The sequence below is a fragment of the Zootoca vivipara genome, chromosome 3, assembly GCF_965207765.1.
Source record: "Zootoca vivipara chromosome 3, rZooViv2.hap1.1, whole genome shotgun sequence".
Taxonomy (NCBI): domain Eukaryota; kingdom Metazoa; phylum Chordata; class Lepidosauria; order Squamata; family Lacertidae; genus Zootoca; species Zootoca vivipara.
In genome coordinates, this window is record NC_142586.1 from 44,791,862 (window position 1) to 44,815,499 (window position 23,638).

At 41.9% G+C, this 23,638-nt stretch overlaps 1 protein-coding gene across 1 annotated transcript in view; it reads right to left on the minus strand.

The window, feature by feature from the left end:
- Window positions 1-3,347: 3,347 nt before the first annotated feature.
- Window positions 3,348-23,638, minus strand: part of SIM1 (SIM bHLH transcription factor 1) — a 56,709-nt gene continuing 36,418 nt past the window's right edge. Inside the window, exons 11-13 of the mRNA XM_088665991.1 lie at window positions 15,315-15,480; window positions 7,592-7,997; window positions 3,348-5,450 (exon numbers count right to left, since the gene is read on the minus strand). Coding sequence (XP_088522117.1) covers window positions 4,708-5,450; window positions 7,592-7,997; window positions 15,315-15,480 — 1,315 coding nt within the window. The 3' untranslated portion in view covers window positions 3,348-4,707. The remainder of the gene's footprint in view (window positions 5,451-7,591; window positions 7,998-15,314; window positions 15,481-23,638) is intronic.

Consider the following 23,638-nt stretch of genomic DNA (forward strand, 5'->3'; position numbering starts at 1 on the left):
TTGACCTTTAAAAAAACCCCTTTAAGGAAAAATAAGACCATATCAATACTTAACAGAAAATAGTTGTGCATATTAATTTCTCTTTTTTTCTTAAAGTAAAACACTGTTCTTTCATAATAAGCTTATGTATTTGCTTGGTTCTAGAACACTTTTTCCATTTGAAAAGTAAGCCGCATGCATTAAAAATAAATAAGAGTTTGTTTTTATAAATAGCTTAAATGACTACAATAATAATTGAGCATATTTGTTTTCTCTGTTAAAAAGAGAGGTTGGTAGCAGTGAATAGAACTGGACACTTTGATTTTTCAGCCCAATCGTAGCCAAGCTGGGTGCAATTAAGGGTATGATTTCAGTGGCGTAAGTGCACCTAACTTGGATAGGACAAGACACTTTGGCTTGGACTGTAACATGTTCCATTCACAGAACAGGACTCTCCTGCCTTCCCCCTGAAGCCCTTGCACCCTCAGTACACTTACATACAAACATACAAACAAAATATGCTTCTGAGGATTCAGAATAGAAGAGCACATGCAAGGCAACTGCAACAGAAAGGGTGGCTACCAAAATTGCGTTAGCAAAGGCATCTAATGCTCATTCCTCCACCTTCTGAATTCCAATTCTTTGTCTTTAATGCCAGCTTTACTGTTTCCTACCATGAAGAGCGCCACAACATAAATAAGCCATCTTTCATCCGCAGGTATACTCTTCCCATATGAAGCCAAGATTAAACCACAAGACTTTTCTGTCTGTGAAAAGAGCATCAATTGTCCTTAGCTTGTCCCATGGTAAATACACGATATTGTTTTATTATGCAAAATAAAAATGCATTGCAGTGCCTATTCTGCAAAAACAACAAAAGCTTCTGAATTTCTCTATCAAAATATTTAATTTTCCATTGAGGCACATTCTGGAGGTAACAGTCAACCATAAATAAAAGAACAGCCTCAAATAGATGGCAGTTTATGCTATTTTGATGGGAATGAGTAGCTTTGCTGTTTCACTTGCATTGTTTCCAGATTCTTGGAAAGATCAGAGGCAAGCCATGTGACGAAATAAGAAAACTTTTAAATGCATAAACAAATAAAGTAATATAATTCCTATCATAATCACCCAGGCCAGAGCTAAACCCAGTCAGTGGTTTTCCTGGGAGCAGATCATTCTACAGAAGGCAACTGCGCCAAAACTATACAGCAAACATGAAAGTTAGGGGGGACTGACTGCATATAAGCTCAAAATCAACAGAAAGGCTGAATCTTGGATTTCGTGCTTTAATTTTAAGTGCATTTTAGCTCTGGGGATAGATTCCAGGTTTTGGCAGATACATGAAAGAATGTTCAAACTGTGATGAAAAACACTTGAGTTTCAGTGAAAAGAAAGCAAGTGTCCAATTAGCAAAAGAAAGCAAATAACCATTTAGTTTTGTTTTTTTTTAAAAAAAACATCAAGCACCCCCCCCCCCAGGAAGTCTTTCAGATGAGGAAGAACATTATGTCAACATGCATTTTGCAATATTTGTTAAGCACTCCCAAATCGTAGCACATGTTTCAACTGATTTGGAGTACTGAATCTTAAACCAAGTACCCACCTTTTGGGTGTATTAATGCACCATTTCGCAATATTAATTGGGGGTGGGGGCATTAAAGCTCTGAAAATAAGACCAATTGCATTTATGCACAAGACAGCCTATTCATTCAGGCCTCTCCTATCCTTTTTGTGTAAAATATGTTGTACAACAGCATGTAATTTTTATTTAAAATTTGATAGAACACATAACCATTTAAAATTAACAGGTGGCAGTTGTCATAACCAGGCAAGGACGTTGCATAAGCACTTCATTGTGAAGAGATCTAGCTGAGGCTCAAGCATATGGACTTTCTAGCTTAGACAGCTGCACCAAATGGATTACCTTTCAGGTCTTAAACAGACTCTAGAATGTGCTATTGGACTCTGACAAGTCTTGTTGGGATCCATAGAATCTCAGCTTTCTTTTTTCCCCATTTTTTAAGAAGCACACTACTACCATAACCCTAAATGAATCTACACTGAATGAGGGGAGGGGGTAGAAGGTAGATTTAGACTGCAGCATCATACTCTTCAGAGCATACACATGGATGCATCATGTAAGATCTAACCCAGCACTACCATGTTTGCCAGTGGCACTTCTTCATAGTGATTTATGTAAGCAGTGGGTGGGGGGGGGGCAATGGGCTTCCAGACTCATACTGTGATCATCAAAGGCTGTATTCAGTAACATGGTTGTATCACATTAGGCATCACTTCTTCCACATGGCTGGAAGGGATACATAGAATCATAGAGTTGTAGAGTTGAAAGGGACCTTGAGAGTCATCTATTCCAATCCCTTGCAATGCAGGAATCTCAACTACATTATCATGTGGAGCGTTTTAGGGGCTCTGGGGTCTGGGCTAGGCACCTGTCACAGGGATTTCAAAGCTAGTCAGAAGCATATACAGTGAGTACTGCATGATGCAGAATATCGTAAACACAGTCCAATCCAAAGCATCATTACTGCAGTGCAGAGTGATTTCACACTTTCGGCTATGAGAAAAGGCTTAGAAACACCAGGGCCCAGCTAAACATGCTAAAGACCCAGCATACTTCCAGACTATCACAATTTTTGAGTGGGATTCAAATACATCCTGGCAAATAAACGCTGCAAATTTAAAGCTGATTTGGACATCTTTCAAAACACACTCCCCCACAAAGATCAGGCCTTTTCCAATAAGGAAACTAATAGGAGCATGTACTGGAAAGTGAGGGATAACACTTCCTTGATGCAGTGCCCGTCCTACCTCCCCACAGGCAAAGCAAGATAAATGCTCATTAAATAGCCAACATTGACTAATCTCTCTGGAAGATACCTCAGAAACCAGGTGGCAGTCATTCACAAAGCTTCCCGACGTCATGGCAAATTTGTGGTTGACCATTTTAAACATTAGGAATCATCGAATCAATATGAGGTCTCATGATTAGTCTACTCGCTCAACTAACTCAGCATGTGACAGAGGAGGCATTATATTTCCCAGCATGCCAAAAATGGTTGTCGGAAAATGAACTTCTCTTTGTGTTGATACTTATACAATAGCAAAACATTTTCATGGCAACCATTGGGGCCTCTGCATAAGCCCCAATCATTCCCAAAGAGCTCTTATGGGACCACTGAAAGTTGCACTTCACTGGCCTGTTTATCATCATGCAGCTTTGATGCATTTTCAGAATTTTCTGAAACTGGGCAAGCCAACCATTCTCCACAGTTTTGTTGAATTTTTCCTCCTCCTCCTCCTCCTCCTCCTCCTCCTCCTCCTCCTCCTCCTCCTCCTTCTCTCTCTCTCTCTCTCTCTCTCTCCAACCCCCACCCTGAGTTGTGTTTCTGTTTTTCTCACACACCTGTGTTTCTGATCCTCAGCCTCTCTAACATCACCTCTGTTGGACTTTTCCACAATCCCTTCTATTATTATTTATTTTTAGCACAGGTAGGAGGAGCCTTTGGCCCTTCAGGTGTAGCTGAACTACAGCTCCCGTTAGCCCCAGGAAGCATGGCCACTGGCTAGTGATTATGCGAGCTGCAGTTCAGCACCATTTGGAGGGCAAAATGTTCCCCATGCCTATTTAGGCAAATCAGGAAGTTCTCTCTCCACACACAACTCAGTCATTGCTAGACCGAGGACAGGGCATGCCAAGTTGTGGGAAATGAATTATGTTTGAATGCTCTTCCTTTTCTTGTTTAACTTCCACTATGCTCTATCTTCTACTATACTCCTTCCCAGAATGTAACCATTTCCCACAAAACCATTCTGATAGTCTCCTCTCCTGTATAACTATGCAGTTTCCAGAAGATTGAAGGGATCCGTGCGCAGCACCACTCAACGTTCTGACATTGCACGGGGGCCCTTTCCAAACACTGAGGAGGCCCTGCCACTTCAAAAAAATGATTTGGTGCCCCAGGAGTCAGTGGCCTTGGCAGTTACACTTCTTCTACTACTCCAAACCAGGATAAGAATGGCTCGTCGCCCTTCTGTCTCTCCCTTGTCACATGACCTCAGCAAGCGGTTATCTTCCTGTCTGTGTTTGTTGTCCAGCAAGTCAGCATCCAGGTCAAATACCCATATAATAGCCAATACCCTATCCAAGAACCACACCGGACCTCTAACTTTTATCTAGCCATTCTTTGCAGTCACTGGAGAAGCAGGACCAGTACAAACAAGAAACTGCACAGATAGCTTTGCTTTTTCTTCCCTTAAGGCCTGTATTTCACTTTCTTTTTCATGGAAAGAGTGCATAGCGGTTTTTGTCTTTTGAGGGTGTGGCAGGTGGCCAGCGGCTTAGAAATTCAGTCGCTCCCTCTACATCCTCATACATTTCCACACAATGAAAAATCTGCTCACTTGATGTACCCCAGAAGCTCCCAGCATAGATCTCCGCCACTACAATGTAGCATCAGCTTTGTGATTCAACTGACTACTGTAACCTTAACTGAGACCAGTGCATTTTCAACAGTAACTTAGATAAAGCAACACTTCCCCAGTACCTTACAAGTATTCTCTCTAGTGCATTGTAGTTTTATCAAATGCTAGTAACAGCAAGGGTATCAAAACATGTGTGCCTGCTGTCGCTACTGCAAAGATATTTTTCCTAGCACAAACTTTTTTAAAAAGAAGAGAAATGAAAAGGGGATTGGGAAACACCCATCAGCTTCCATTGGTTATTATAACAGAAGTCCCCTTATGTCCCTGTGCTGGATCTTGCTGCATCCGTAGGTGAGATGTCACATCAAAGTGTGACCCATTGCAACCCAAAGAATAGTTCCTGATGGTTTCGCTGTCGTAAAGGTGCTCCAGAGCATATCCTGTTAGCGTGTACGCATGCTTATCAAAGTACTGCCGATGGGAATTGTAATAGTTTGGGGATTCTGCTGAGTTATCCCCTGGAGTTTGATGAGGCGAGACTTCTGACTGAAGGCAGTCCTTAGCCAGTATCAAACTGGATTTAGAAATTCGGTCAGAATTGGGGCTGCTTATTCTAGACAGTGCCGTGGGGCTGTTGTCATAGTCATTGTCATGGGGGCTCATCATCTTCCCATCTTGTTGCTGTGTGTGTTCGCAGGGAGATGTGGTGGTGACACTAGGGACCCTGCAGGCATCTCCTCTCAACTGTTGTTGTTGCTGGTGCTGGTGGTAGCTTGCAAAGCAAACAGAGTGCTTTTTCCCTGCTCCATTAATTGAAACCAGCTGATCGGGAGTCGACTTCCGCAATTGCAGCCTGTTTTCCTCTTCCTTAATCATTTGCTGAGTCGCTCTTATGAGAGTCTCGATTTTGCTGGGCTCGTGTGGGCTGCCCTGATACTGCTCAGAGTGGTATCGGTCACCTGATTCACTAGCAGAACCAGGGTCTGGGGAACTGACAACGCTTTCTTCATCCCAGTGCCCTCTTCCTAGAAAGTGGGGTGAAACAAAGGAGAGAAGCAATCAGCAACGGGCTGTACAGAGTCAGAGGACAGCAGAACATCCAGACCTTATGCACGTCCAGTGGGAATATAACTCTTATAACAACTACAAATCTTCTGCAACCATGAGATGGTGAAATTAAGCTACCCACCACCTGTTTCTTTGACCTTGTTACCAGTTCACAACACTGAAGTATCAGCAGAAGGGCACAACTGACAGAACTCCCCTCTCACAGTCCAAGTCAGCCTTTGCCAACCTAGATCTACTTAGGCTCTAGCAACCTTCAGTCCCAGACAGTGTGACCAGTGGTCAGGGATTGTGGGATTTGTAGTTCAAAACATTGCACCAAGTTGGAGATTTCTGGTTTAGACTCTACGGCAGTGGTGGGGAACCTGCAGCTCATGGGTCACTCTAGGCCAGGCTTCCTCAACCTTGGCCCTCCAGATGTTTTGAGACTACAATTCCCATCATCCCTGACCACTGGTCCTGCTAGCTAGGGATCATGGGAGTTGTAGGCCAAAAACATCTGGAGGGCCAAGGTTGAGGTAGCCTGCTCTAGGCCTACCAAATCAGCTGCCCAATTTCTCCCACAAAGTGATTTTTAGGTGCCCATGCCCGCCTGTCACACATGCCTGACATCAGGTGTGGAACAGGTAAAGCCACAGCTGCCAAAGAACAACCAAAAACGCACAGTTTAGAGTGGACTCCTCGTCATTCTTTTGTTATAGACATCTTGGTGGTGGTGCCCTCCCTGTGGAACACCCTCCCTTCAGATGTCAAGGAGATAAAGAATTATACAACTTTTAGAAGACATCTGAAGGCAGCTCTGTAATGGATTTTATTATTATAATTGACTTGCATTCAACACTATTTAAATTTTGCACCTAATACAAATCCCATTGCTTTCTGCAAAGATCAGATCTACCTGATGCCATATTATGGTATTAAATGATTGACAGGGGATGCCCCCACTTGTCAAATATGGCCAATGAGTGTAAAACTTCATTTTTAATAGAAAAAAATCCCTAATTTTAAACATAGCTGATACTTCAATCATGGGCACACTTTTGGAAGTCCTGCTATGCAAGCAGAACTAACTTACAAGTAGCCATATAATTTGTTGATGTTAAATGTTTTCTGTTGTATTTCAATCAATTTTTAATTAATTGTATTTTATAATGTTTTAAATGTTGCAAGCCACCTTGAATCCCAAGTTGGGAGAAAGGTGGGCTATAAATACATTAAAATAATTATAATGCATAATAATAACAATTGACTGGCTGCAAGATTGGTTTATCTGAAATGGTCCTTTTAAAAATCTCTCTCTCTCTCTCTCTCTCTCTCTCTCTCTCTCTCACACACACACACACACACACACACACACACACACACACACACCAGTGCTCTTAATATTGATGGGTAAAATCTAATTTTCCTAATATAATGTATTTTGTTTGTCATTCTCACTAATATCTAGTTTCAAAGAATCTTTTTTTGTGAGATTTGAGGGTGAGCAGTGGGTTGGTATGGGCTCTGGGTGACAGCTAGGAGGCTGAGAGGGAGGTGTATTAGAAGGAGAAGACACTGATTTTGGTCTGTATTTATTCACAATTTGCATTAATGTAATATTCGTTTATGGAACCATATTTTTTGCAAGCTTTGATTGTTGTTTAAGTTGCCTGTTGCTGCTGCTTTAGTTTTCTGCACACCATTTAGAGTTATTTTTATATATTAAGTGGTATAGAAATGATCTAAACAAAATTTAAAAATATATTCATTTTTACACACACTTTCCCTTAATATATGCATTTTTGTAACCACTGGTTGGTTGGGGAACTCCATTGCAAAAACTTGGACAAGTGTGAATTTTGAAGGATGGCTGTGTTTTGGTGCTCACACTGTTTTGGAATGTCCAAATTGGATAGATTCACCTTTAAATGTGACCCAAATCAAAATTCTCCCCCATGCCTACTTGCAGGTAAGGTGCTAGTCAACAAACAGACCACAGATATCTCCTAACTCCATTATAAGGTCCTTAATGGTCAACTTGAGACATTCGAGGCAGGCCTTTCAAACCCTGGCTCAATGTTGCTACCACAACCTGCCTTCCAGTACATTTAGCACTTACCGTGAATTCGGTGTATGGAAGTTATATGAGGCATGCTGTTTTCGTAGGCTTCTCTGCTCTCAGGAGAAGATTTGGTTAAGGGAAGGCCAGATCGGGAACCCCACCACGTTTCCCTCCCAGACTGCGGTGTGCCAAGGAAGTATCGGCCGGCCTCACACCTGCTGCCTTCACAGGCCTGAGTGTGGAAGTGTCTGTCATCAGCCAGCCTGGAATGGTCAAGTGCAAAACCATAGCAGAGAGCACTGCGGTCTGAGTATTGTCTATAGGCACAGGAGACATCATGATGCTGAGAGTTTGGCCTTTCAATGGGATCCATCAATTGCGGAGAGGCGGTGTCGGTCAGTGGGCTGCCACCCCACTGGCTTTCATGGTCCGATTCAGATCTTTCCGTATGAAATCCAGAATACTGCAATACAAAGAAAAAGGGGAAAGAAGACATTAACAGTGGGACACAGTCTAAGAAGCAATTTGATTTACTGAAAACTCGGAACCCAATTCACAAACAGAGGAGTTGGAACTGAAGCAGGACTAAGACAAGTTCCATCCATAACTGGACTGTCAATCAGAATGCCTGTTTTCTCACTGCTACATAGTACTACAAAGCTTTCTGCATTGAAACTAGGCCTATTTTTCAAAAAAAAAAAAAAAAGTGGTGCCAGAACTCATCAGGAGCACCTCCCTCATTCTCTTATAATACCAATGATACCCAACTGAGAAGTGCTGGAACTGAGTTCCAATGAGTTCCAGCTGGGGAAAAACCCTGATTGAAATCATAAATGTAAAAGCTATAGAAGTCAAATGAGACTGTTATTGTCTATTCAGCCACAATCCCAAAGGCCCAAATCCTTTTAAGACTCCATGAAGAGGCATCAGACCCATTGCCACCTCTAGCCCTCTCCACATAATCCCATGTTATGCAAGAGCTTTTCACGATAGTGCTCTGTTGTGTCTAGTGATATTGCTGTAACAACAACACCCACTCACTCTGCTTTATGGCCTCACTGTGCCAATATGATGTTTCAGTTAAACTCCACAAGCTAAGAGGTTTCCTTCTTAGTTTGATCTCCACCCTTAATACTTATTTGCTGGCTCTCAGGTTTAAAAGTGGCAAATGAAGACTCCCAAGTGCTTATAGAGGCCAGAAAACTATGTTTGGGCAGTTATTTCCCCCTTCTCACCTGCAAACACTTGTTTCTAAGTTACTTGCTTCCCCAGAATCCACAGCCATGTACTTAAAAGGGTCTTAAGCGGATGTTTTAAAGGAATCACTGGTATGATGATCACAGTGCAATTCTATGTAGGTTTACTGAGACACAAGTTCAGCTTAGTTCAACAGTAGTATTCATGGCACTTCTAGACAGTCACTATTTTCTGGTGGAATTCAATCACATATTCAGGTTGTGAAGTTACAGTTTGTTTGTTTGTTTGTTTGTTTGTTTGTTTGTTTGTTTGTTTTTAACATTTGCTTCTGGTGTACAAATAACTCAGGTAAATAATGCTGAGGTTCCACAACAAACCCACTTCCCAAAATATAATACTTTTTGCATTAAGGAGAGTGATGGTAAAATGCACTGGAAAGTGTGAAATAACAATTGCTTTGATGCACCTTCATTTCCTCTCTCCACAAACAAATAAGAAGGTGGTGGAGGTATATTTGGGGGCAGGAAACCAAATTAAGTTCTCATGAAGAAGAAATGAAATTAGAAGAGAGGGGGAGAATTATGAGGCCAAAATAGAAGCATGCTCTTGACCAATTCCAACCATATTTGGAAGTGGTTTCTTCTCATTTTCCTTCTGTCAACTCTTCTACAGCTGTTAACATGACTTGTCTAGTCAAATTACAAGATAAAACTGGGAACAAACACTAAGAGCTTATTTGGCCTGGAGTCACTCCTGAAATCAGTCACCACTTTCCAGAACTAAAAGGACTACTGGCAGTAAAGGAGCACCAGAGAGTTCATATGTTCTATTTCTGACCATCTCCAGTCAGCCCAGTTCTTCCTGTTGTACTGACAGCTTCCAATGGGAAGGACTGGCAGTTCCTGGAACAAGAGTTGACATCCAGTGTGCTCATCCAGTATGCCAGCAGAATGACAAGAGATGGGGGAGTGAGCATTGACCAAGGATGGCATTACTAGAGGCATCCATAGCGCTTTATATTAGGGACAGCTTGCATTGTGCTTTTGCCCTGTTGCTTAAGCCACAAAAGTTGCAATAATCGTACTGTTTTAGTATAATGCAAGCTGTACTTCACCAGCCTCGATCTCATGTTTAAATAAGTGTGCTTTACCCACATTTATTTTGAGGGAAAGCCATGGGGTACAATCTGGAACATGCTCTGATCTGAACCAGAAACCCTTTGCCAGTTTTTTGCTGGAAGTCACAGCCTACCTGACTGCTGTTTACACCAAAGGTGCTCAGCTTAGGAGCCAATTTCTGTGGGGGGGCGGGTCCCCCAAAGTTGATGGGCATTGTCATTCAAATGGCATGTGTGACTGATTATGCAGGGTGGGGCTTACCTAATATTTCATTCAAGTTGGCACCTTGGTGCTTAGACTTCTAAGTGCACCCTCCAGATGTGTTATTTTATTGTGCATTCATGATTATTTGCGCTCGTGAAGCCACTGAGGCAGTCACACATGATTTTGCTTTCAATACGGTGTGCAAGTGCAAAGGTTCTCTGGTGGCCACACCGCTTCCTTTCCAGGTAGTGCATACCCCAAAACCTCCTGCTAAAATCTCGTGGCTTATTATACCACCAGTGTTCTGCTGCTCTATCTTTGTCCTGTATTTGCTATGTTCAGTTTCTGTTAATTGATTCTCATGGGAAACTTACAGATTCTTGCTTCATACAATTAACTCAAGGCAGTGTCAATTTACTCTTGGCAGAAAGCCAAGGTCTGCCTGGCCTGGAAACTACTCTCTGATTGGTTAATGACCAGCACTGAACTCTGTTATCTAGGAATGCTAGCACAGTTGTTTCTTGTTGGGTGTTAGGAGTAGGAGTGCTGCGTATGGTTGGAGAGAGACAGAGAGGATTTATTTTGCTTTGCTTTGTATGCAGAAACTCTGCAGCTTTTATTTTCTTTTAATAAATCCTGTAAATAGTTATTCTGCATCTAGCCGACTAGTCATTTCCACCTCAACTAGCTTCTGCGCTGTGCAGGAAAACTCTGCTACGTTTGGGCTAAAGCCACTAGAGCTATGCCTGACACTTCAAAATTCTAAGAGGTTATTCTATAGCAGCTCCTCTAGACAGCAATAATGAGATTCGTCTTTAAAGCCCAGGAGCTCCCAATCATAGCTGGTTTGAAACTCGCTTGTATGTTTCAGCCCCTGATTTGGAGGTTTTGTCTCAAATGTGTGATATTTGATGGCATTTGGAATCATAGAATCACAGAATTGTAGAGTTGGAAGTGATCCCCAAGGGTCATCTAGTCCAACTCCATTGGTTCAAGTCCTACCCTCCAGACCATTTATCACAAAGCAGGGCAGGGGTATGCTCAAAAATACTCAACATGGCTAAAAATCATTCAATCATATTAATCATATCATATCATATCCAGGTCATGGGCATACCGGTAGTTGGGGGTGGGTCTAGATCCACAAATATTATTGAAAAGCTTTGAAAGTACTCAGTTATCTGAGGTTCTGCTCCCTCCCCAGCAGAAGCCTACCCCCCCCCCCGGCAATGTCCTATTTACGGGGTATTTTTACCCCTGATTTTCTCAATAAAGTTTTAAAACGTAAGTGTTTTAGAATTACCAGTGATATTTTATATTTTATATATCGTTTGTTTTTATGTTTATTTTTTATTGGTGTTTTAAAATAAATATTACAGACTGTATTCCATAAGCTGCTTAGAGATCTTTTGTTCTAGTAAGCAGTATATAAATCTTGTATAATAATGATGTCAATCCCTGGCATTAAGAACAGCTTCTGTAACTAAGCGCCCTGGCTCAAATTAAGTTATGCATTATATCATATATATCAGGTTCTTTATATATCACCCTGGCAAGGTGGCTACAAAAAATCCCCATGCAGTGAAAGGGCAGATCATGTGAGTCGGCTCTAAGTGGTTTTTGGACGGCAGCCAAAAGGAGGTAAAGTCTTTCATGGCGTCTCTTTTTACCTAAGCTTTATATAAATACAGAGACAAAATAGGAAAATCAATACATTTTACGAGAGTCTAGCTCCCCACTCCCTCCTTTTCTTGTTGAAAGAGCTGCAAAGCTTACACTTTCAGGCTCTTACAACGCAAGCTGCTTCGGGGGAACAGATCGGCTTACCAGTTACAAAGCTGTAAAACACTTAGGTTAAGGAGAGAGGCTGAGAAAACTGAGAATGCATGCGGTAGATTTCAGGGGAACTTAAGCATGCATCAGTATGCGCCGCGGTTGTAACTTTATTAAGCTGCTAAGCACTAGCACATTCTTGCCGGCTGGCTTGGGGCAACAGCACACAAACCCTTCCTATCAGACCTTGATAGGTCTCAGTACCAGTCTGACCAAGGACAAGAGGACCTGGCTTCACACCCAAAGTCAAATGTGTGCTACAACCTATGTGACTCTTATTTCTATTGGAGGGGGGGAGAGAAACCTTCTCAATAAGGTTTCGTTTGCTATCAAAGGTTTCTGCAGTACTGGGCATTTGCAACTTTCTTCTTAATTTGTGCCTGAAACTTGAAGGGGAATCACAGATGCACTGTGCTAAGAACATATGCATGCTTTTAAATCACTTTTATCTTGCTTTTTACTAATGTAACTCTGAAATCCTAAGTATGTTCATTTTACATTCACTGTTATAGGCAGAACAGATGGCAAAAGGCTTAGATTAAAGTAACACAGCACAACCATTAAACTAACCTCTGCTGCTAGTGAGTCAATGCCCGTTTGGGGGTTACTTTTAAAGATAGAAAAGGGGGAGATTTTCCCTTGCATTTTTCAAAGTTGGAAAAGATTGGTATGGGTCTATCGGTATGAAGTCTTGTTGGCTGAATGTGTTGAGTGGTATCTTACGGCAACTTTGCCTTAGTGGATACTCGGTTATCATTAATCTGACCCCCTCACACATCATCCAAGTACTGCAGCTATCCTGCCATGTCATATTTTATTCCTTTCTACACTTGATTGCCCAGACTTTGGAAGCATATTTTGGAGAGTGATGGGGGGATTGGCAAAAACAAAACAAACAAACAAAAAAGAGATATCCTAATTCGTGTAAGCAGAAGCCCGTTCTGCAAAGCCACCATTGGATCCAACCCATTATTTACACAGTCCTTTTTAATCAATGAAACAGAAGTTTCTAAATTAAAGTAACAGGCTGCAGTATGAGATAGTTAGCTTTTGGAGGAGATATCAATATTCATCACATGAAAGCTTAGCAATATTTCATTGACACTCATCAGCCAAGGCTATTACAGTAAATAAGTTTGGAGTTAAACAGCTGCAAATAACATTCCAATCAGGGGCTCAAACACAATTCTCCAACAGCGCTAAAAAATGAATTTCAGAAGAACCCCTGAAAGGTTGAACCAGATGCTGACCAAGTGTTTCCATTATAGAACGAGTACTTTACATTATATGGTCATTATAAGGAAAGATGACATTCAGATGATCATTATCAATAATAAAGGTAAAGGTAAAGGGACCCCTGACCATTAGGTCCAGTCGTGACCGACTCTGGGATTGCACGCTCATCTCGCATTATTGGCCGAGGGAGCCAGCGTATAGGTTCCAGGTCATGTGGACAAATCCGCTTCTGGCGAACCAGAGCAGCACACGGAAACGCCATTTACCTTCCCGCTGTAGCGGTCCCTATTTATCTACTTGCACTTTGACGTGCTTTCAAACTGCTAGGTTGGCAGGAGCTGGGACCAAGCAACAGGAGCTCACCCCGTCGCCGCAGGGATTCGAACCGCCGACCTTCTGATCAGCAAGCCCTAGGCTCTGTGGTTTAACCCACAGCACCAATACCTCTTGTCGATTTCTGCTGTACTGTGAATAGGTGTGTGTCAATCTGTACTTATTCTGTTGTTTATTACTGCAGATCATAGCATAGGTAAGAAAATTGACATAGCTCTAATATGGCATGATGAACTCTGGTGACCTTGGTACAAGTTTTATCTCAAAACATGCCCTGATGCCATTCAGGAAACACCCTGAGTTCCTCACACTTTGTATAAATCTAGTTACAGGTAGGTAGCCGTGTTGGTCTGCCATAGTTGAAACAAAATTTTAAAAAATCCTTCCAGTAGCACCTTAGAGACGAACTAAGTTTGTCATTGGTATGAGCTTTTGTGTGCATGCACGGAATGCATGTATCTGTAGAAGTGTGCATGCACACAGAAGCTCATACCAATGACAAACTTAGTTGGTCTCCAAGGTGCTACTGGAAGGAATTTTTTTATTTTGTTTCAAATTTGCATAAAGGTCAGCACATGTACATTTAGTTGCCAGTACATACAGTCTATTCACCACCTGATAATTTGAAGACAGTGAGCAGACAAAAGATAATCAGTTCAGTCACACCCCACCAGGATGATTTCCTTTCAAGAACTTAATTTGCAAAATGGACCTGGTGAAGCTGGGCTTGGAACTCTGTGGAAAAGGCAGTGGAACTATTGGAAATTGTAGAAATTGCTTATCTAAAGGCCTTCCTCTCTTTTCTGTTGGAACACCTTGACCAAAAGGGTATAAATCCCCCAGATTCCAAAAGTCAGCTAGCTCTCCTAGCTCCAACGAGGACCTTCAATCAGTGTTCACAAGGAAAGAACACACACACTCTTAAGGACAGGTATGCTATTCCTCCCCCTCCTCTGCCTTTCTTAATTTACTATTAGTGTGAGTCATGCTGGCAAAATTGTCATACTCACTTCTGGAGAATAGGTAGGGATTCTTCCATTCTTTAGATCAAGGTATGTGTGTGTGTATGGTTGGATTTGCTGCCTGCTTATATTGAAGTTTTACTGTCTGAAGCAGCATTTATGTGTTCTATCACTTTTATTTCATATAATAAACCAAGCACATCTACCTCTCCATCAACTCCACTCTCTGCACCACCACTTAGTACCTGCCATCTGAGACAGCCGCCTCACTCAGCTTAATGGAAGAGCTGGCCCTGCCCACTGACCCTCATAATACTCTCTGCTCACTACCGGTATCTGCTTGTACCTCATATGTTCATTTTCCCCTCATGATTTAGTCTACTAGAGTTCAAAACCATGCAGGCAGCCTCCATTAAGTAGAGACGGTCTCTTCTGCAGGAGAGCTGCAAGGATGTGATGGAATTTCCTCCATGTGTCCTAATCACTAACACACACACCCCACACATTTGTTTATTTATTTTAAAGATTTTGTGTGTGTGTGTGTGTGTGTGTGTGTGTGTGTGTGCGCGCACGCACACACACACACCCCATTACGAAGTAAGATTAGCAGACAGGGACACTAAGAAAATATTTTCAGTTGTGGCCCCAGAGTTAGATAATTTATTTCCCACATGAACATAGAATATATGTTGCAGGGGAAGCTGCCTTGCTCCAAATCAGACCTGTTGATCCAGTTAGCTCGATACTGTCTACACTCAACTGGCAATGGATCTCCAGAGCTTCAGATGGGGTCTCTCCAAGACATGGGAACATAGGAAACTTCCTTATATTGAGTTAGGCCTTCTTTAAAACATATGAAGCACAACCATCATAATGAAAAAATCATGTTATTCATACCTGTGGATATGGAGATGTCCTAGATTTTGACTTTGTGCTCGGCAGACGTGACTTGCTTCCTTTTCTGTTGTCAGTGATTGTTGGTGTTGAGTTTGCATATGGGAACGATGGCTTCGTTGCTGAAACTTGATCCAATGAGAGCTGTAGTCCTTTATATTCTGTATCGCTGGATAAAAGGAATAAGGCCAAATTAATACCATCCAAGACAACTTAGGGTTAACTTGTATAGCTTTCATTTTATGCAGTGTCTTGATCCCTTTTGTAAGAAATCATCCCATAAAATAGACAGACCTGTAGCAAATGTGTGTTTCTTTCCAGACTACAGAAGAAAAGTAGAAAGAGGAGGCAGCAGCTCAGGAATAAATAAAAGAGAGAATAGCAAAGGTACACATCAAACAGTCTTCTCTGGACAAGAGAATGCTCCACATGAGCAGTGGAGACTGTCCATTTATTCAGAGCATTCTTCAAATGTAGTGACGAGCATAGTTAAATTTCATGCCCTGTGCTCCATTTGTCAATAAGGAGTACTGAATGCAGATGGCACAACGAAGAGCATCAAGCATTAATGAAGGCAATAAATAGATACAATTGAAACCATCCATTGGAAGGAAATGTACACAGTCACAAAATGGTCTAAGACGACAAAGAGTACACAGTCACTAAGAATATATCCAAATTTCTGAGGCTTTTCAAAGGGCAAACAAGAGGATTCATTTATTATAATCTACACATGAGACCTGAGGGGGAAATCCCTTAAAATAATAGAAGTGTTGAAGTTTGCTCCAAATTTTGCTCTAGAGTTAGTCAAGTAAATCCACCTGAAGTGTTTTTGGTGCAGGCCTCTGTATATATTAAAATGACAGCAGTGTGGGTCTCAATATAGACAATCCACATTTGATGGATAACTCATTAGTTTAGAGTTAATTTATTACATAACTTTAAACAAACCAAGAACAGTGGCTCATTAAATGGAATTGGGCAAAGCCAGACCTCCTGTATAAAAATGACAGGGCTAGTCTATATTATAGCACATGCAAAAATATTTATAACTGGGAATACATGGAGCACTATAAACTAATGTGGTGGTTTGGAAAGTTTGCTTGTCTAGCGATTGACAGATGAGGTACAATCAATCTGAATATACAAATGCTTCTGGTCATTTGTCAGGTTTCTGCCTTGTGTCCGTTGGTGTTTATTTCAATGGAATGGGTGTCGGGACATAATGGAAGTTTTGTACAATGGCCTGGCTTACATTCATAACCTACATCAAGAACATAGGACAAGCCCTGGTGGATCAGACCAAAATCCAGGATCCTGCTTTCCCACAGTAGTCGACCAGATGCTTTAAGGAAGTCCAAAAGCCAACAGGCCTCTTTCTCAGAGACTGGTATTCAAAGGCATGGTGCCTCTGATCCTGGAGGTGGTAGTAGCCATTGATAGTCTTATCCTCCATTAATTTGTCTAATCCCCTTCTAAAGGAGTGGGAACCAACCATCACCACTTCTTGCAGCAGCAAATTCTATAGCCTGACTGTAGCTTCACATGCAGCAGAATTAATGAGTTGAGTTTGGAAGTGGTAGAATGGACTCGACTACTTCAGGAGGGGCAAAACATTTCTGAATGCCACTTGTCCTCTGCACAGCAGTCTGGCAAATGTTACACCTGGAAAAAGAGGCTCTTGTTTTGCCAACTCCAGTCCCTTCACCCTGGAGCCACCCAGTTAGAGAAACTGAACTGTGGACTCTAGGAGGAATAAATCACTGTGCTTAAGAAATAGGTTGATCTCAGGAGAGAAGCTGAGTTATTGTACTAATCACTGCAGTTTCCCGTCCCCCCCCCCTCGCCTTTTTGTGTATTTTACTGCCTTTCCATAAACACAGACACTGCAGGTTGGTGAATGAATTTACACCAAAAGCAAATAAAGGACCATTTAACTTGCTGTCTCTGCCCATTCAGCTAGTAAAAAACCCTGGCAGGAAGTGGCAATAACAAAAGCCAATACTGTCATGACAAATTGAAAATTTTAAACACATAAATGCCAATTATAAAGCTACATATACATGGGAAGAGGCATAAACAATGTGACAACACACATAGAAAGGGAGAGGGTAGATAGGTGGGATGCTGCAAGCTGTAGTGATTTCAGTCCTAGCTTCTTCAGAAGAGAGATTTGCAAGTCCAACTGTGGTTCCATAGAACTGTAGAGTTGGAAGGGACCCTGAGGATTATCTAGCCCACCCCTCTGCAATCCAGGATTATGCAACTGTCCCATACAGAGATCAAACTTGCAGCCTTGGCATTATCAGCACCATGCTGTAACCAACTGAGCTATCCAAGCAAATCAGAAGTAAAAGATACTTATTTAGACCATTTCTATACCACATAGTATCTAAGAATAGTGTGGTGTACAGAAAACTAAAAACAACAGTAGTTACAAATACATTTTTGAAATTGCTCAGAAATATAGACCAATATCAATTCCTTCTCCTTTTGACACATCTCCTTGCACAACAGCCTCCTAGCTCTCAGTTAGGGTCCAAACAGTTTCACAGATCTCAACCCCACCCCCCTCACAGATCTTACAATAAAGAAGATTCCTGGAACCAGATTACATTACCCTACTCTCTCAATCTAGGCTCCTTGTATAGGCAGGCACCAAGGTGCATGAAGCAGACCAAAGGACACTTCAGACTGTTCTCAATTCACAAAGGCATTTAAATGTTAACCAACTTTTTGTACCACAAAACCCCTCAACATCACCCTGAATTGGTACCAAAGTTATAAAGAGGGTAACTTGATTCAATGTTTCAGATGAAATAATACCCTTTTAACATGGTGCAATCCTGCCAAAGATGCCAGCTCCTGGGGGCCCAGGCACTGTGCTGCCCCATTTATTTAAAGGACCAGGCCCCCTCAATGTTCAGAAGGCCCCTGTGAGACTTCACACACGGGCCCCCTCAATCTTTCGGAGAAGGTGGTGCCTCTGAATCCTGCAATGTTAACACTGAGCAAGCTAGCGTGTTGGATATATATATATATATATATATATATATATATATATATATATATAGCATCATTTCCCATTACTTTAGCAGCATGTCTGCAGAGAATGCACCGAAAGCCTATTAGATGAGAGATAAAACAGCCAATTTCAACACCTCCCATCTTTCCTTTAAGAATGCATCTTCCCAAAGCCAACCTTTGCATTTCTACTTTAATATCCAAGCATTTATGCATAAACAGCATCTCTTATTTGTATTAATAGCACAGAAATGTAAATCCTCACACACCAGTAGGAGAGCATCCCCCACTACATGCAAAGTTAATAGGGACCCCCAGCTGTTTCCCAGACTAGACATTTTCACCTCAATCTTCAAGGCAATCTTTTTTACATGTTGGGAGGGGGGACCATTAATACGAGTGCTGTTGGATTGAGCATCACAAGATCCAAGTTCAATTTCTCATTCTGTTACAATAAGAATCTCAAATGATCTTGGGCTAGTCATTCCGTATGAGATTTTTGGAAGCACTTGACATGGAGCTAACCTGGGCTCCCATCACAGTTGATAGTTAAACCTTCCAGTGGAGATTTCACCATTGGCCTTGATGCAAAGAGAATCAAGAGATGATATTGTTACATTGCGCTTTTTATTTCATGGAGGATGTGAGCTGGTTTGGAAGCTTCAGCTAAGAAGCAGCATAGAAACCTACTGTGTTAATATTTCTGCAAATAGAACTTCATTGAAGCTCATGAAAACATGAGGATTTAGGTCAGTTCACAGTCCCATTGACTTCAACTGGGTTAACTCCACAGAAACTTAAATATGTTTCAGGAGGCTGCTGCTGGATCTTTTGTTTTCATGACCCAATATACAACCAACCTAAGACTTCAAGGTAAAGTAAGCAGCTCTGTTTGCTTCATAATTACGTTAAACTTAAACACTGCTGTATTAGGCAGATTGTACACTGAAATGCCCATTTCAGACCCCATACCTGGAGATGCCATGCATGAACCTGGGACTTCCTGCATGTGCTACAGTTCTTCCCATTTAAAAGTCTTCCTAAGTGAAAACGGAAAATAAGTTGCAGCTCCTTGAAATTGATAAATAGCTGAGAAGTGGCTGGGAAGTGCATGGTTTGCGTGCAAGGAATAGTGGAACCCAGTGAATAGTAAGAATAATTCCCATTAGTTCTTACATACTGTACTTCAAGATGTTGGGCAGACAAGCCCAGAGGACCATTACAGCTTATGATGATGGGTAACCAGCAAAGGACACATAATAGCAATATGACCATCCAAAGAAAGGCAGACATCATTAAACAGTTATATTTATTGGTATGAATTCAAAATCTTCTCTCTTTTTAATCTAAATATTTTACATCTTATATATTTGATCCTTGATTAAACCTCTTGTAAGTTGCTAATCATTAATGGGGTTTTTTATTGTTACTGTGCAAACAGTTCATTCATGCTGGTGACCTATCAAATTTCACAGACATAGTCTTTAATTGGATTTATTCATTTCTAATCTGCTTAAGCCCTGGGTGCTGTAATGCTTGACTAAATATACATTCAGCACCCTTATTTAAACTGGTAAAATAAATGTGAGATTTGGACTCTGAATATATAAATGCAATTGTTATTGTGTACCTAACAGCAGCAGAGGTGGAGGGAGCAATTGTAGAAGTAATTTGAGGGGGTCAGCATTTGGTGTGCCCCTAGTGAGAAAGTTAGGGATGGGGGAATATAAAACTGCAAAACCTGTAATTCAAGAAAACAGACTCTTCCTTAAGATCATAAATGGGCAGTCCAATGTACTGCATCTATGGTGCCAAAGATAATCTGATGCCAATGAAGGCACACACTGTCCAAAAAAAGAATTGTGGGAACTGTAGTTAGCAGCATCCTTTGAAAAACTACAGTTCCCAGGATACTTGGGGAGGGCATGCTTTGAATACATGGTGTGTATGCAGCCTGAGATTCCTAACATCAGAAAAGGCACTTTCCTGTTGTATCAGTAACCCTTGCATTGGCAATTATTTTAAGGATAACCTCAGACTTCTCTGTGACCCTCAGGATGTTTCCCTGGCCTCTCCCCTCAAGTGACGCATATCTCCAATCCTGCTCTGGACCCTCCTCAAGTCCTTTTCCTGTGTCCTTGAAATGTGATCAAGTGTCTTGCTTGCCTGAAGGACGAAAAGATTGTGGATGTGTAGAAAAAACCAACCGGCTTTTGTATGGCTGAAATGTAACCTATTGTACAAAGGTCACATCCATTGCCCTGCCCACACTTGCCTCTCAACTTGCAGAATTTTGCCTCTAGATCCCTAGAATTATAGAAATGTTTATTTTGTACCCACCTATTGACCCTGTGTAGCCCATAACATTCCAAGGAGGTTTTATGCACTTGGAAACAACAACAAAAAATACAGTGAAATCTTTCCAGCGTCCTCCAGAAAGAAATGTTTGTTTTGTTTGTCATTACTTGAAAAGCCAAATAAGTTTATCTTTAGATTACACATAATACCTTCAGTTATTACTTTTAAATGAACAGTTCCCAGGGTTCCATCACATTCTATCATCAGAAAACAAACTGGGAGAAGAGCACCATCAACATATTTTCCGCTAAAGGTGAAAGCATATGATCATCCCTGACAGGTAACATATTTTTAAATGTCAGCTCCTTGTTTTCTGACTCTGTCATATTCAGTTATTGGTAAGTCATTGTACAGTCCAATCCGCCTTTTCCTCCCCAGTAACACCACTGAGCAATTGTCATTCTATCCAGTCACAGCAGGGCAGGAGAAGGAAATCAGGACCACTCCATCAGCTCTTAACAAGATAGCAGCTCCATAAAGCTACTTCCCCCAAACAGTGGCGGAGCTTCATGCTCTGGCAGGGGGGGAGAGAGCAGGGAGGGGTGTGGCGTGGTGCGGATCCTGGGGGTGTGGCGCGCCGCCCGCAGGGGCAGGCAGGGGAGGCAGCTGTGATGGCACCCCACCGGGATCGCTCTGCTGGGGGTGGCGCGCTCCCCCTGCACCCCTCTTCCTCCACCTGTCCCTCCATCAACTGACAGTCTGCAGCAGAGGGAGATGTGGGAAGCTGTACCAAAAGCCAAGAGACTAGAACCTGCTGACTTCTCCTCTCCTTGCACTGTTTCCATTCCAGCTGGGCCTTGGAAGAACTTTGTAAGAATGAGTGGCAGGAGAAATCCAGCCAGATGGGTGGGGTATAAATAACAGTTTGCTTTTTCTTCCTATTCTCTCCCAGTCTACTTTCCTATTGTGTCCTGTCCTTTAGATTGCAAGCCCAAGGGTGGGATTGTAATCTGTTTAGGGAGTTTCTTTGAGAGTGGAGTAAAATTGCTCTAAATAAATAAATGCTTTGGGGAAACCTTGGGTTTCCTTCCCAGACTGCAACCATGTAAATCAGGGTTGCAGAACTTGTGGCCTCCTCTCTGTGTTGTTGGGCCCATCAGCCTCCGCCAGAATAGCAAATGCCCATAGACTATGGGAGCTGTTGTCCAACAACATCTGGTGGGCAGAAATAGCCCACATCCAGGCCAACCTTCAATCCCATTCAAATGACAGCAATGATTTTTGATGATCTATATAAATAAATCTACTTAGCAAGAATAGACACTGCCTTAGCAGGAACCCTGTACAGTGTTTCCCAAACTTGGGTCTTCAGCTGTTTTTGGACTACAATTCCCATTATGCCTGGTCCTGCTAGCTAGGGATGGTAGGAGTTGTAGTCCAACACAGCCAGAGACCTGAGTTTGGGAAACACTGTCCTAGAGCATTTGCAAGTTCATGAAGTTTTACACTAGAACCGAAGGTAACTTGATTATTACTCCTTCTCCTGGCCATGCCCACCCTCTTCAAAACAGAGCAAAGCAATTCCATCAAAGCAAAGGAGAGAGAAGAGAATCAATGCAAAAAATCTACTTAATTGGCAGTAACAAGAAATAAGCTAGTCCACTGGCCCACCAGATGTGCCAGGTAAACCGCTGTAACCAGCAACTGTGATCACTCCATCAGCAGCCCCAGGATGTGGCTTTTTAATCACTGAAATGACAACATTATTAGCAACAAAACAAGCACCTGAACTTTCTCAATTAGCAAGCTTGTGGGCTGGGGATACACAATCCAGACCAAGCAATCTACAATAATTACCACACCTAGATTCTCTAAGTATTCAGAATTAGCAAGCCAGGATGGAACCAATACCTAAGACAGCACAAGGAAGGAAAATAGTGGGGAGGTGGTGTAAAAAAGGAGTGGGCAAAAAAATCACTGTCCCACAAATTTTAACAGAAATGTTATTATTCAGATTCCTTATGGTAAAAGCATGTTGTTGAGACAGAAACAAGTGTTGAGCTCTGGGTGCACCTTGGGGCATAGGCTGACTGGAGGGAAGATGGAGGGAAAGTGCCCCCCACACACAGTTAGTTCCCTGCTCCCCATTGGTAGACCCCTATGGTCACTTGAAGGAAATGTGCTTTTCACAGGCTCTCCCTCCTCTATAAATGTACTTTCCCTCTTCTGTGCCCTCCTCAAATACTGTTGCCCTCATCTGGATTCACATCTATCGATTGTGCTACAATGCCACCAACTTCCTTAAATTGAATACTGTACAGTGGTACCGAAAGGGCTGCTTTTATTGGATTTCTATGCTGGCTTCCAGACTCTTGCATTACCAGTTTCTCTCTCTCTCTCTCTGGCTACACATCTAAAGCACGTGGCTTCCCACAAGAATCTTAAGTTTGTTAAGGGTGCTGGGAACTGTAGCTCTGTGAAGCGCAAATTATTGTTCCCCAGATTCTTTGGGGGAAAGCACTGCGGTTTAAATATATGGTCTCTCTCACACTCTTCATCTAAAGCGCATGACTTGGGTTGGCCTAATTTAGGTATTCTTGCTCAAATATGTATCTTGGCTACTTTTACCTTTTTGTAACATAAAAACATCACACAAGTGAGCCAAATCACATAGTACTTTCTGAGTCACCTTGCATAAAAGCAATCCTAGACATGTCTGTTCAGAAGTGTGTCCCATTGAGAGCAATGGGACTTTATTGACAGGTAAGCCAGTGCAGCCAGAAATAAATGACAGGTGGTGGGAGAGAATCTCCCCTTAACTACCCCTTAACAACTCTAGTCCTGAAAACAGAAAGCAACTAAGTCTGCACTCCTGTATGAGTGTTTATCTATTGAACACAGTGGGATGTACTTATGAGTTAATATACCTAGGGATTGCTCTGTGTACTGCATTAAGAGGTAACAAATTCACATGGGAATCACCTTGAATATGCCGTCTAATACCC